Source organism: Apiospora hydei, assembly GCF_038363865.1.
Source record: "Apiospora hydei strain CBS 114990 chromosome Unknown utg000006l_segment0_segment0, whole genome shotgun sequence".
NCBI classification, from domain to species: Eukaryota; Fungi; Ascomycota; class Sordariomycetes; order Amphisphaeriales; family Apiosporaceae; genus Apiospora; species Apiospora hydei.
The window spans coordinates 4,088,438-4,103,087 of record NW_027117365.1 but is presented as its reverse complement, the minus strand read 5'-3'; the positions used below and the strand labels follow the sequence as shown (position 1 = coordinate 4,103,087).

Here is a 14,650-nt window from a genome sequence, read left to right as displayed (position 1 = left end):
CGGGTATCATATTCAACTAGATGACCACTATACCAATGGCACCAAGTAATCAACGATATATAATATAATACAAGATAATCTGCTGGGAGCAGCGCTTTCGCCGTCAAGGGGATAGGCCGCGGACGGCTTTCGGCTCCTGAAGCGATTGTCGGCTCGAAGTTACCTCCCCAACGCGAAGCTGCGCCTACATACCTCTATATTTTAAGTCCTTAGGTAGCCCCAAAGGTCCTCCCCATCAATAATATGGTACCGTGAATATGAGCAAGTACGCTATGGAAGTGCAGACCCCGGTGGTAGCCAATATTGATTGGTTTGCACATCACTTAGACGAATCCTACATACGTTGTAAGTGTCTCATGATTCTCAGATGGGCTGTGTGGCCAATGGATGTAGGTCACTGTATCGTCCTGTGCCTCATTCATGCGTCTCTTGCCGAGAGATGTTACTACATAAATGGTGTACTTGGTCGTGATTATTACATTCAAGTTGGAATTCCCCCGGATCATCATCCCATAAATAGAAAGTGCCCCCCTTTCCCCAGGCTTTCTGTTCCGCCGAACTGACTGGTATGCCCATGCCACCCAAGTACATAACCTCCTCCCTAAGCTGCTGCATACACCGGCTTATATCTAAACCCACACGAATGAGCCCCTAACATCACCCAGCCCCAATCCGCCATAATAAAGACCTCCGCAACCATGCCACGCCACACGCTAAAAAGCCAAGCCGGCATGAACATCGACTTCACCGACTTCCAATCCGTCTACGCGCCCGGCGACACCGTGCGAGGCCACGTGAGCTGCGGCCGGGCCTTTTTCCCGCAGAAGCCCGGAGGCGACGCCGCGCCGCCGACCGAGGTGCGCATCCGGCTGTTCGGCCGCGCCAAGACCAAGGTCGTGCGCAAGGGCAACAACACGACCGAGACCTACCGCGGCCGCGCCGTGCTGTTCGACCAGTCGCACGTCGTGTCGCAAGGCGCCGTGGCGGGGCCTGCGCGGTTCCCCTTCGCCATCACCATCCCCTTGACGTCGCAACCAAACTTCGCATCACGCGGAGACGATTGGCACCGGGAGAAGAGCGAGACCGTCACCCAGCACCAGCAGCACCAGCAGCAGACGACGACAACAACAGGAGACGGTCATCGGCAGGGTTTTTACCTCAGCTCGTCGCAGGATGATGTGACGAAGCATGACCTTCCATCTGTCTATTACTTCATCTCCAAGTCAGGGTGGTCCGGGAGCAAGTTCGAAGCGTACATCGAGTACGTCCTGGAGGCCTGTCTGGGCTGTCCGGGTGCCAAGAGTATCACGGCTCACTTTCCCCTATTTATTCGCAAGCGCTCGACAGCTCAGCCCATCGGAGGAAGCGACTATAAGTTCGGCATCCGCGAATCGACCCGCCTCCTCCGGACCGAAATGCTGCTCGCCGAAAACGCGGAGAGGAAAATGACGTTTCGGGAGAGGCAGCGGAGGTTCTGGAACCCTTCCAAGACGCCAAAATACACATATGCCGTCAAGGTGGTCTATCCGACGGTCATTCAGCTGGAGCATCCCGACCCCGTCCCATTCAAGATATACATCGTACCCAAGCTAAAGAACGAGCTCACGTCCATCTGCCCGGACGGAGATCTCTCTCGTCTACCCCCGTGGAGTTTGTGTCCATTGAGCTAAGTCTGAAATCGAATACTCGGATCCGTACCCCTGGCAATTTCACACGTTACCACAAAGAAGAGCGCCAGCACGAGTATCCCATCCGCTTTGGACCTTCGCAGGCAAACCACAAGTTCAAGATCCCTCTTGTAGTGCGAGGTAATATCAGAGATGAGCCCCCACCCGACTACAAGACGAGTGAGATCTCTACCAAACTCACTAACGAGAAGCACATCGTCGCCACGAGCTCCGAGGGCCCCAGTAGTAACAGCAGCGGGCAATTCTCGCTCCGACCAGTAGACGACAACATCGTGAGGGCCCCCCGGCATGCCGATGCCGGACTATTCCCACTTCGCGCCCAGCGAGGAAGGACATTTCTTCATGGGGGCGCCCTTCGATCTCGGCGCGCACCTCGGCATCCGCCTATCGCAAACGGGAACCTCGACGGTGGGCGCGGCGGCGACCGAGCGCCCGTTCGGCCGCTTCCTCTACCCTTCCTTCGACACGTACAACATCTCGCTAACGTACCAGCTGGAGTGGACCATCCGCGTGGCGTGCGCGGGCGAGTTGCACGACGTCCATGGCCGCGCCAACGTCCAGGTCTTGCCACCCAGCGAGGAGCAGGAGGCACACAAGAGGGGGCTGCTGGGCCCCGGCGGCATGGATAAGAACTATGACGACCTGGCCATGGCCATGGGTTTGGCCGAATCCGCGCTCGGACTGGCGGCTGATGTACTTGGGGCGATCTGAGGGATGCCCAAGGTGTCCGATCCTCTGAACTGGCTTTGAAAGAGATGGTGGTTAGTGAATGGTCAGCCGGCACTGAATGGACATCCATATTCCCGTCTCCTCCCGAAGTTCTTCCACGTATCCCTTTGTCGCACTATATGAGTATGAGATGGTGATTGGGTAATGTACCCTGACGAGTGTCTGTATCTTGGTCAGGCCTGTTGCATCCACAGCTAAAGCCGAACTCCTACACCACCTTACCCTGAATACCACGCGGAGCTATAGAGAACCTGTATATTTCCTGCTTATACGCCTTTATTTGCGGTACGACGCAACTCGTAAGTACAGACATTGTTCAACGAACCCGGCTGAAGGCCTCCTTCTCAGTCCGGCCCCCACGGCTTATCAAGACCAGGGTCGGTAAACCCAAGGAGGCTCTCTTCCCAGGGTTGTAGGTGTGATCGTGTGTGCGCATGTCAGCAGTAAGCACGTTCCCAAAAGTGTCGGATCGGCTGTGTTGGGGCACAGTATTTCTCTATTGGAAGCGGCGCAGCGAATGCTGATGTTGTTGTTGTTCTGTTGCGCGACGGAATTGTTTTCTTGGGGTTGTAGTCAGCTAGCTCGCCAACATCTGGGTAGCACAACAGGGCACCAGTTGCATAGAAATTTTGGTTGGTTGGGATTAATGCTTTGTTGCTCCGTCTTCTGCGACGGCTTCTTCCTGGCTGATCCGGCTCGAGCGTGCAGGCTTGTACACTGGCGCAAGAGTCACACTCCATTCAATCCCGAATGCAAACCATGCATATATGATAGTCTTTTAATTTCTCTTTTCATGAACAATCATTCCTATAGCACACGTTATATCTGCATGGGCCTGGAAGATCGGGCTTGTTTCGAGATGCTGTAATATGAACAGGACCTCAATGTGTCTAACATGGTAGATCTGTTGGGTTCCCCTGTATCTGAAATAACTAGCAATGACTGCGGACATTGCCAATGGCTTTGATACACGGAGAGCGGCGCCTTGTATGAAAAGTGATGCTGTCTACTGTTGGTGATACAGTTGCATGGCCTCTCTGTCAGAAGCTGTTCGATAACCATCTGGAGACTACAGACTTGTTTGGGGGCGGCTATATACCCTTGCAGCATTTCGCGGTGGTGGCTTAGCCTTGGACGGCTGTCGAACTCCCTCCAACGTTAGGAAGCGAAATCCGCTCAGCGCTTGTGTTCTGGGAGACTGGGTGTTGCGAGAAATACCCGGTGTATCCCGTAAGCGTGCGGAAAGCAGAATAGCCTTGCTAGCAAGAGTAAGCATGCAATGCACCGCGCTTGCGCAGTCTTATGTGCATGGCAGCCGCGCTCCAGCTCGTACTACCTATACTGGCCTGGTCGGTAAATTTAGCAGACCAAGTACTGCTAGGCCTCTTGCTTCTTCCATCTCCCTCTTGAGTCTGGAAGGGCTGACCTACGACGGACCAGGGTCGCTGCTGTGCTGACAAGCGCCACGTACGGAACTAGGTACTTATTGTGAACGGTTGAAGAGCAGAAGACAGACCTTCCATCAAGGTGACTAGCCTGGTTTCTTCGAATGCAACGGACCAGGAAGGAATAGCAAGGCGCAGACAAATAGAGCAGCCAAGTGACGGAGGACCCGAGTATTGATACCAACCAGCACATGCTATAACTTGCATGATAGTGTCGCAGGTGCGCCAGGCACCGCTTGAAGATGGAACTGTATTCTGCACATCTTATATAAAGCCGGGTCGATAGGGGCAGTCTTTCCCAGTAGTCTGGTTTAATAGCTCTGGGTAACTTACCTGGTATGTTGTGTGCCATCTACATCATAAATCGCCCGAGTGTTTTGTTGCCAGAAGAACTTCCATTATGCCCCGATCGGTATCCGGAAGCCCAAGCCAGTCTGCGGTTGAGGAAGACGAGGTCCTCTCGACAAATGCGACGGTTGGATCAGAGTACGGTGGCCACTTCGAGCCAAGCTCGACATCAATCTCCCTCGGTGAATCTGCTAATTCGAGTGAGCGCAGAAGTCGCAGTGGGACCCCTCACGCCGACCACGAGCTCCAAGACAGGGCACGGAGTTCCCAAGCAAGACGGCCGTTGACGCGCGCCCTAGTCCGTCAAGCCCAGCTTCATCATTCAGCTCAAGACGACCAACAGCCCGTGAGCGCCCGCAATGACACCCCGAAGCGGGACGACGGCCAGTTCCGGGGTTTGACACCGCCGCCGCTACCGTATGAGACCCGGCCTCAGAAGAAGAAGCGGGCGATCCAAGAAATCATCGAAGACAACAGCCCGCGGGAGCCCGACAGGATGACCAGGGAGATCGACGACTTGCTGAAGCCCAAGCAGCAGGAGCAGGCAGAAAGCAGTTCCGCTGTGGCGGCCGTACAGCGACGGGGCGGCAATAGTCAGTCGGCGGAGACGAGCTTGGACCTCGACCACACAGCAAAGAGGATCAAGAAGACATCGTCAAGCAAGGGAGATGATGGCTTGAGCTAAGCAGCATTGGCCTGGCGCGTGATTGTTTTCTTTTTCCCCTTCTTCTTTCTTGTTGCGTTCTCTTTCCTTGCCACGTCATATCGGCGTGTTCTGAGTTATCGGTTTGATTCCGGCTCCTTCTCGCGTTGTTTTATCTGAGGATGGCGGGATGTGAGTTGAGGTGGACGGAGCTTGGTTGCACTACTCGCGACTCCCCTCGAGCTGATCATTTCCCTAGTCAGTGTGCAGCTTCCATTCGTCTTACCGTCTCTTGCGCACGCAACAAGGTCAGCACCACGTGGAGGAATCTTGACGAAATTGGGGTTGCCTTTTATTGGAATCCCTTGCCGCTCGAGGTAGCATCACCATTCTCCCTCTTCAGCCGATTCGGGAACGCAATTCCGTCGTGGTTCGGATGATGGCAGACGATGCTGACCAAGACGTCGCTAAAGCTCGTGGAACAGGGATTGCCGTCGGGGGGCCTGGACAGGGCAATTGGTGCTGTTAACCGCGAGCGCAGTTGCTATTGGCCTAGGTATTGGGTCAGGGTCATGTCAGGTCATATCGGTTTGATAACAATCAAGCCAATCCTCAATCCAGGCTACGACATGGACGGTAGACCTGGCTGGCAGCTTGCAGCTTGCAGCTCGCAGCTTTGCTGGCGTGGGCCTGTTCGTTGTGGCCTGTCATCTGTGACGGCTCACCGGGTTCTGGCCGTCGACTGCCCGAGCCCGCTCTGGCTGGTCGTTTCTCACCACTCATTCTCATTGGCAACATTGGCCAAATTGCGTTTCCTGTTTCGATACCACCACACGGCACGCGCCCTATTTCGTTCAATATAGACATTTGTATATCAAGATCTATACATCGTTTGCGTAATCAGGTCATAGCGAGAACAAATATGTGCGACGGCGACCAGATTTGTTGTGAGTGACTGACTGACCGTGGCTGGCTGCAGTAAGTGCCCGCCCGCTAAACCAGCGGCTAGGAACGAAACGTCGGTCGGTGAAGGCGCGGGCTGTAGTGGTGGTGGTGGTGGCACACACCACTCCTTGGCCGGTGTCCCCCTGCCATGGGCGGCCTGGGGCCTGGGGTTACATGCTAGAAACCTGCCACAGTGGTAGCAGATAGACTTTGGACATTCCCGCGTCGGGTTATTTTCTCATTGGCGAGCAACGTTTGGGTCCCGCCCACATCCACGATCTTATTTCCCGACGGTATGCAGCAGGAAAAGCCTCCTGGCCCCCCTCCCTCCAAGTCCAAAGAGCGCGAGGTGTGTGTCTGTGTGTCCGTGTGTCTGCGCGCGGCTACTACCCTGAAATCAAATACGTCGACATTGGATGAAAGTGCGGTGGGCAATGCTGTGTGTCGCCCTGTGCCTCTGTGCCTCTGTAGACTGTGCCTCTCTGGATGTGCGTGTATGTGTCAAGATGAAAGTGGTTTCCCAGGAAAAGAGGAGGAGGGTGTTTGACTACCGTCCTCCATCATCACTTGCCACTTTGTATGCCTATGTAGGTACTTAAGCTTGCTTCTTCTATCCTTCCTAGGCATTCTTCCAATCGTATTGCTATACTGCCACTTGAAATCACGCATCTGACCATGCCCAAAATTAAATCCTCGACTTCCTTCCCCGTAGCCCCCTGGCCCCTCGGATTGGGCCATTGTTGACGGCCTCGACCATGTCCCGTGTAATAGCACAGGTGTTATAGATCAACAACGCCTGCCCTAGCACGTCACATTTGCGTTAGCAAGCCAGACACCTCAACTCGATACTACAACTCAATATAAGCTCGGCTCCAGTTTCAGCCCGCCTCGGGAAATTAAGAAGAAACCTTTTTGTTTCTTGATCGATGTTTGGTACCTCGTGGGATTTGTTTCGTTTCGTTTTGTTTCCTCTTCCTTATCCTTCTTCTTCCTATCTTTACAAAATATCGTACATACTTCGGATTATCTCCCAACGCTGCCTGTGGGGCATGCGAACTGCGACAAAAATCCTCTGGAAATCCTGCTACATGGGAGCCTCTCCCATTTCCTCAGTTCCTTAATGGAGCAGTCATATTCGTGCCGGAAAAGCCCTTCAACGAAATCGGCGGACCCCGCGCTGTGCGACCCTTCGCAGCCTGCCTTCCAGCATGCCGCCCAATAACGCGGTCAAGTCAACAGTAGCCTCCGGATACAGCGGCTCCTCTTGCGACTGCAGTCTTTCCACCACCCGATCCAATCCTGGCTGTGAAAGACGTGGCCATGAGAATGGGGGAGATCCCCGCGACAGCGACATGCCGCCCCTGCAACCGTCGAGCAGGCGGCGCGCTCGTATTAACAAAAATTCCAATTACATCCCAGAAACCCTAAACTAGCGACCGATGCTCACAGGACAAAGAAGATAAAACCAGGGAACGAAACGCCAACCGAATGCAAGAAAATATCGTGGTCGAGTCCGAGAGTCATGAATTAGAAGTATTCTTCGGAAAATGGAAGTCATGGAAGGCCGTGCTGATCATGGACAATGGTATCTCCAACGCAACGAATGGGGTATCCAACGTATAATGGTACACGTACGCAGCAAATGGCAAACTTGGCCGGCCACGGGGAGTTGCTGCTTATTCTGGGCGCTGTTTGGTGACAACGACGAGGGTTCCCGACCCAGGGGGCATTCCAAAAGATGGGGTTTTCGCCGAATGCTATGAGCCCCTTGGGGCACTCGGCTGATCAAGTAGACCGCCGATATCGACCCGCCCTGTCCGGGGGTCTGCTTGGTGCACAGGTTGTGCTTGGCTTCGTATCGGCGGAAGCTGATAGCCTGGCTGCTGAGAGGGTCGGTGCATCGACAGTTCACTTCGGGGTATATGATATGATGGCCCTGATGGATGATCTGATCGAACAGATGAGGATGGCGAATATGAGGGGATGTTGGGGCTCACGCCTGGACTCGGCCCTGCGGCGATGGACGCTGGGGTCACTGGTTGCCGGGCGCCGTGTCCAGAGTCTCTAGAATCCAACAGCTCGCCCCACCGATGCCTGTTTGGATCGAAAGATGCTGACACAGGCGTCAGTTGCGTATAGGCCTGAGACTGGTACGCATAAGGGAGATCTCTCTGTTGTGCGGAGGGCGATGGATTCGAGAGAGACCTGGGCTGTGTCACAAGGAGTACGACAACAAAATATATGGAGTCCTCCTTCACTAGGCCGAAGCGGATGGGATACTGCCGGGGCTGGCCCTCTACTGTTTTGAAGTAGAATGTATCCTGCCGGTCTAATGGGAACCTGGAGATTGTTTCAGGGTCGAACGGAAGGGCCTGGAATACCCTATCTGCCTCTTGACGACCAAAGATAGGTGGCAGATAAGTCGGTTCTTTCCTGGCTTGCTCGTCCTGCAATGAGCGTTGGAGAGCAATTACTCGCTCTCGTTCCTGGGGAAGAATGAGTTCCTCTAGTCGGCGTCGCTGGATTGCCTGCGCTGACCCAGCCCCGATAGCGTCCACGAACGTGTTCGACACCCTTGCAACCTCGAGATCGACCGTCAAAAACGCGACTGGTTCCGAAGGTCGTGGTGCAATAGTCAGTGGCGGAGGGTAGATATTGGCATCACTGGCAGAGCCGCGGTCAAGATACCTCGGTATAGTAGGGTCTGGCGGTTGCGACTTCAACACTCTATACGACTGTGTTCTTCGGAGGGGGTCGTCGTAAGGCACCGCAGGGGCACTGACCGGTGCGAACAACGAGACTGGCCGCCGTACACTCGATTCCGTGGGGTTGCCAAAACGGGCTGCGTCGAACCGTGATTCCCGATCATCCCGTAGCCTTGGTCGACCTCGTTTTTTGTGTTGAACGTCTACACAAGCATCCTCCTTGCCATTGCTTAGGCATCGTGAGCAAGGCCTTTGAGCTGTTAAATAACGAGAGTCAGCAATGATCTAGTGGAAGAAGAGGGCCGATTCGCCATGTAACGAGGGCACCCGTTGTGCTAAGTGTCAACGTGCGCAAGACTGCTCGGGTTTGCGCTGATTTTTTTCTCCAAAAAATGAATCAACATCGCAAACGCTTCTTGGCTCCAAGCATCAGGGCTTACTGCTACCCGAATTGGACAAGTTTCAAGAGGCTTCTCCTAACCTAGCAAACCAACGCGTCCATATCAAGGTCGCGCTCGCATGCAAAATCCATATGTAAGACACCAGGCTTTGACGCTCTCGTCCACCTCTGATTCGCAGAGAACCATCACTGGCGGCCCATTAAACACTTGGAGCTCTGGAACTTCACAGGTGTTTGATTCGGCAGAACCTGAACATCACCTCGCACACGAGACGGATCCCCTTGATTCATGGCAAAACGGAAATATCTGAACACAACGTACCGTCACATCTGCGAGAGTCAGTTTCTGGCCTATTCAACTCCGGGGAACGAATCAACATACCTTAGATGGGCTCTTTTGCAAGGGACACAGGCCGAAGCAACGTGTCCCTTTGTTTTCCTTTGGGACTTGGGCGAAGTATACGGCGGGTTCTCCGGAGGCTGCGGCCTTGTCGGCAAGGAATAAGGTGAAGGGCCCGAGGCATGCCCGGCGACTGGCGGTAATGGGTACTGTGACTGCGAAACCATGGGGCCCGCCTGGCCATGGTAGGAGATCGGTCTTCCCATCGTTTCTTCGGGGCGTCGATAGGGGAACGCGGCTCGCTCTGTTGCTTCTCCAGAATATGTTCGAATCCCACTCGCCATGGGTGGTGGGAGCGGTGCTTGGGAGTTTTGGATCCCTTGCTGTGAATGTGCTCGGTACTCTATCCCAGGTACACTCGAGCCTGTGCGGAACACATCGTGACTGGTGGGTTGGAAGCTGCTTTGGCCGCGTTCACCGGCCTCCAAGTTTGGCTTGGGTGGGAGCGGCGGCGATCCTGACATGGGCGGAGAAGGATAGGCCCTTGAACCGAGAGGGCACTCCGTCGCTGCGCTGGCCCAACTCAAGTCGAGAGCGAAGCGCGCCAGATTGGATATACCTCGGCGCTGGCCGAGTGAGTCTTGAGTCTGCTCGCTAGTATGGATTAGGTTTTGCATGGATTCGGGCGGAAACCTGGGAGGGGTCCAAGAAGCAGGGCAGAGAGCTCCTGACGTCTGCGCTGAGACGGAGGTGGCCGGGTGCCCTTGGTCGTTGCTAATCCGATATCCTCGAGGTCAACCGACAATGCGCATTCCACGATATAGACGGGTTAGGCGAAGTGATGCCCGCGGGCTCGTGCAGAGGCTTGATGGGTTAAAGTCCCAGCTATGAGGACAGCCGAGGCGTGCTGTTCAAGGCAAGATATCCGACCTTTGTGCCGTCGCTAGGAGGCAACTCCGGACAAGTGACTTCTGGCGAGGTCTTAGGGGCGAATTCGACTCTTTCGTGGGACACGATAGTGGTTTGGCAAGACTCTGGGCCACCAAGACTTTCGAGGGTCAAGTCGTACGGCATGCGGCAGTGTTGTGAGTATGTTGGAGAGCGGACAGGCGACGGAAAGGTGCAGATCCAATGCGGTGCTCGACTCATGTGGCAGCACGAGTTTATTAGCCGATTTGGGAAGCAGCACGGTTACTCTGAGGTGCCGGTTCACGTCGAGGACATTGAACAGTAAGGGACAAAGATGGGAGGAAGCTCAAATGTCTCTCACAACGATCAACCAAGTGGGATCGTGGGAGGTTTTTGTGCAACTCATTAGAGATTGGCCCAATATGTAGTGACCAGGATATTGGTTCATGGGGGCGCCAGACCATTGCACGGACGCCAGATCCGCTGAACAGCTGTGAACGGTAGGTCGATACCTCTGGATGTACAATGCACCGGTTGCGAGGTACCTGCTCACTACGGCTACCCCCTACTGGTTCGCCTTCGAGGGCGGGCCGTACAATACAATACCCAGATGAGAGGTATCAACATGGAAAAGGCCTTTGGCTTTGGAGGGGCGGCCAGGCAGGGGGGTTGGGTTGGGTGTGAGCTATCCAAGCCTACCTACACGGCTCTAATTGGGAAAAGGGAAGCGCAGAGGCCAGACGAAGAAGACAGGACAAGCCTGGAGCCCACCTGTGGGTACTTCCCAAGAATGACACCTGGGTCGATGTTGATGAAATGCATGGTGTGGGAACAAGGGTGTCTCTAACGACTAGAACCTGGCCTGGGACTGGGACTGGGACCGGGACTGGAGCGCACAAGTGTGGCTCGATCCCGGACACGCTGACTGGGGGGTGCATCTTCGTCCTGTCAATCAACCCAGGGCGCACTCTCGCTCCCTCACGCCGTCACCACCCCACGAGCTACGAGCTAGAGCGACAGTAGAAAGCGAGGGAAAACGAGGTAAGCAATGCCAGTGCAGGTAGCTTCGACAGGAGCCGTTTGGGTACCTTGCCTGCCCTTTTTAGAGCCAGGATGCAATCAGATTGGAAACGATATTGCTTTTTCCCAGCGAGAATGGAGCGCACTAGTGGAGATGGGTATGTGCAATGCGTGGAGGTACATTATGACAAAGTATATGTCGATGACATATTGTTCAGGCTTAGCACTCGAGGCAATCCTGGGAGCGAAATGCTATGCCGTGATATGCTTGCTAGGTTAAAGGGTTGCGGGCCTGGTTCATAAATTCTCCGTAAACCACTGTCCAGTGTCCAAGCGTCGTTAAATTAGATGGGATATGCGCAGCGCCAGCCAGGCGCTCCAGTGCAGTGGAGGAAGCCAGGGCCAGTCCGCCGAAAAGTCAGTGCAAGATTTCCCAAGTCCCCAAGTCCCTCATCCACTCGAGCGAGACCGGGCCCAAGTCTACCTCGGTCAAGTCATGTCGTGTCGTTCGTATCAATTTGATCGAATGTGACATACCTTACCCGCCGCGCCAAGGGGGTGGACTCGGGATTCAAGACGAAAAGAAGACAGAAAGAAGGAGAAGGAGATGAGGGCAGACACAGAAAGCGACAGGCACACACACAAAGAGACAAGGACAGAGACAGAAACAGACAGAGACAGATTGACAGACAGGGCTGATTGTGTCAAGGGTCGAACCTGCACATGGTGGGGCGGGCAGTTTAACGGTTTGAAAGAGGCGTCCATCAGCAGGCGTCTCTGATTGCCTGGAAAAGCTTCCCTTCCCCTTCAGCCATGACCTTACCTACCTACATACATACTACATACATACATGTTACATCCTCTATCTACCTACAGTATGTACGTTTCCTGGCCGCATGAATACATCATGTACATTGCATATCGGTTGCTACATGCGTCGGTACCAGTACGATGATGGAGAAAACACATCAACTGCCTGCCTACTTCGCCAAGATGCACAGGTTTATCTCCTGTGACCACGGTGGTGTCCATGCATGATTATTGATGACTGAAGCTTGATCCGGATTCGACCTCGCCCTGAGAGCAGAGAAATTGAGAATAAGGGTCCTCTTTCTTCCACGCATGGGGTCCAATCAAAGCAGACCGGGTACGCGTGGAATGGGTAGGTAGGTAGGCAGGCAGGCAGGCAGGCAGGCAGGCAGGCAGGCAGGCAGGCAGGTAACGCAAGTCAGAAGAGACAAGCTCCCGAGTGGCTGCTGACGGAGTTGTTACCATAGATTACGTAGCTGACCAGGTACCTTGGAGAACGCCCTCATGGCCCCGGAGACAAGATGTGATTGACGGACATGGCGCCCAACGTAAGTTTGATCGTAGGTCCCATCATTTTCGAAAATAGACTGCCGAAGAAATTGAGGACCGAGACTCTACACACTATGCGTATGAGGTCCTCCGTCTCCAGGCCTCGGGGCGGGCCTCTCTTCCTGGGAGACCACCGGTAGTTGATACTGTAGGTAATTTAAGCGAGGCTATACAATGGGAACAACCCAGGCGTTAAAGCAAGTCACGTTGCTTGGCCGGCCGAGGCCTTTCTTCTCTTCCTATTTGATGTAGGCAGGCAAACAGGTACATAACCCACACCGGCAGTCTCGAGGCAGTCAAGTAGGTAGGAACCAGATTCCGCGCTGGAGCAGGTCGGTCTTTAGTCGACGCCACGCTACAGCGGGTAGCCAGCGAACATGCCGGATGACGGGGACGTTGCTTTTTGGGAAGGCCAGCAGCACCATTGACACAGTATCCCCGACGGGCGACCGTTTGGCTAGGCGTTTCCCTTTCTCTCCGCATTTGGGATTGGGTTTTGCTCGAGCCCAGCTACCTCACTCCGACGTGTAGGGTCGAGGTCCATGACATGACGGGAATGCATGGGCCAGTCAATAAGTCTGTGCTTGATATGCGTCGCGTGGCCACCCAGTCGCGGACACCATTGAATTCAGCCGTCATATAATCATCTTTTAACCTTGTAAGTCTGTGAGCACGTCGCGAGCTAGGTAGAATCGTGCAGATGATTGCTAGCAATACCAGAGCCGCCACAGGGAAACCATTTGCTCTGGACGGGCCCGTCCACAGCCACACACATCTGCCGCTGGCACCTGGGCAGGCCATGGATGGGCCTGGCGACGGGAGCGAATGACGTTGAAATTTAACCATCGCCCATTGAACGTGACAGTGTTGATGGGCACTTGCGAGAAACGCCACGAGCACGGTACGGCTTGAAAGCACAGATGGCATAATGAACAAGGATGTATAAGCTGGGGTACCCCTTGCCTCTAGCGGTTTAGTTGGACCACACCCCCCTTCGGCATACAATGAGATTGATGGGCTAGGGACATTATTGAGGCCACTTTATTGAATTCTCGTACTCTTCTAGTGACGGTATAGAAATTACATATATGATCTGCAGCTGTGGGTGTTCGAGGGAGAGCCGTGGTGGTGGTTGCGCGCGCGCTATCAGCTAGGAGTATATATCCTGTACCCTTAGGTGCGTATTTGAGAAGTAGGTAGGCAGTTTCGTGGTGATTGGCGATCTACGGAGGAGCGAAATGAATTATCCCGATCCGCTGGAAAATAAACATGCTGCATTCCATAGATCAGACGGGGGCCAGAGGAAGTCAATAATTCTCCTCAAGTTACGAGAAAATCCCCCGAGACGCAGCAATTCTCCTTTGCCGATCAAGCCACACCCAAAGGTACGAAGCGGATTGCCGTGAGCAGGGAGACTTGGGACGGTGTGGACTGATTAAGGTAGGCTTTGGGAGGCAGCAAATCCTATCTGCATCCCCAGTTCTTTGGCTCCGGCCGCTGCCCACCGAGCAATACCGCTCGCTAGCGGCAGAGGCATCCAGTACATACGGCCATTTCTTCATCATGCTACCGAGCTTCCATACGTTTTCCGTGGCATAGCCCATTCCACACGCAGGCGAGGGTTCCCTTGCCGTTGAGCAGCTTTTTTTAGCTTCGGTGGGACTCTCTCTGTGGTGAGACCCTTTGGCACCTTGACTGCTCGCTTGGCTGACAGTGACGATGGATACCCTACGGACTCCATCACGCAATGTCTCGAATCTTGTTCGTCCGAGGCAATGGTTCGTTCCTCGGCCCTCATTCCCCGTAAGCAGCTACGCATTAGCGGCGGACCGACACCCAGATCACAGGATCTAAGCGTTAGCCCTTCTGTTTACCGAGAAACCGCACCTGTCACACCAAGAGCTTCAGATGATCTTTAATTAGAATGCACATATCGCTTTGGCAGGTTGCGCTGTTTATGCCGCGACGGACGAACAGGTTGTCACCTGACTGACTGACTGACCAGGCCTTCCTAGCTGACACCTTTGGGCCAAAGTGGGCGGATGTATCAGATGGACGGACCTAGGCCCCGGGCTGGGTTGGGGCCTCGCGACCAACTAGCCAGTCGCAACTCTTTGCT

At 54.3% G+C, this 14,650-nt stretch overlaps 3 protein-coding genes across 3 annotated transcripts; 2 read left to right on the top strand and 1 right to left on the bottom strand.

Moving 5' to 3' along the window:
- Nucleotides 1–698: 698 nt before the first annotated feature.
- On the top strand, nt 699–2,399 carry PG997_008509 (uncharacterized protein; the record flags this gene model as incomplete). Its single annotated transcript, XM_066812824.1, has 3 exons — nt 699–1,650; nt 1,728–1,960; nt 2,016–2,399. The coding sequence occupies 3 exons, from the start codon at nt 699–701 to the stop codon at nt 2,397–2,399; spliced, it is 1,569 nt and encodes a 522-aa protein (XP_066668166.1).
- Nucleotides 2,400–4,262: 1,863 nt separating this feature from the next.
- On the top strand, nt 4,263–4,895 carry PG997_008508 (uncharacterized protein; the record flags this gene model as incomplete). Its single annotated transcript, XM_066812823.1, has 1 exon — nt 4,263–4,895. The coding sequence occupies one exon, from the start codon at nt 4,263–4,265 to the stop codon at nt 4,893–4,895; it is 633 nt and encodes a 210-aa protein (XP_066668165.1).
- Nucleotides 4,896–7,555: 2,660 nt separating this feature from the next.
- Nucleotides 7,556–9,920, bottom strand: PG997_008507 (uncharacterized protein; the record flags this gene model as incomplete). Its single annotated transcript, XM_066812822.1, has 3 exons — nt 7,556–8,760; nt 9,226–9,233; nt 9,286–9,920. The coding sequence occupies 3 exons, from the start codon at nt 9,918–9,920 to the stop codon at nt 7,556–7,558; spliced, it is 1,848 nt and encodes a 615-aa protein (XP_066668164.1).
- Between the last annotated feature and the right edge of the window lie 4,730 nt (nt 9,921–14,650).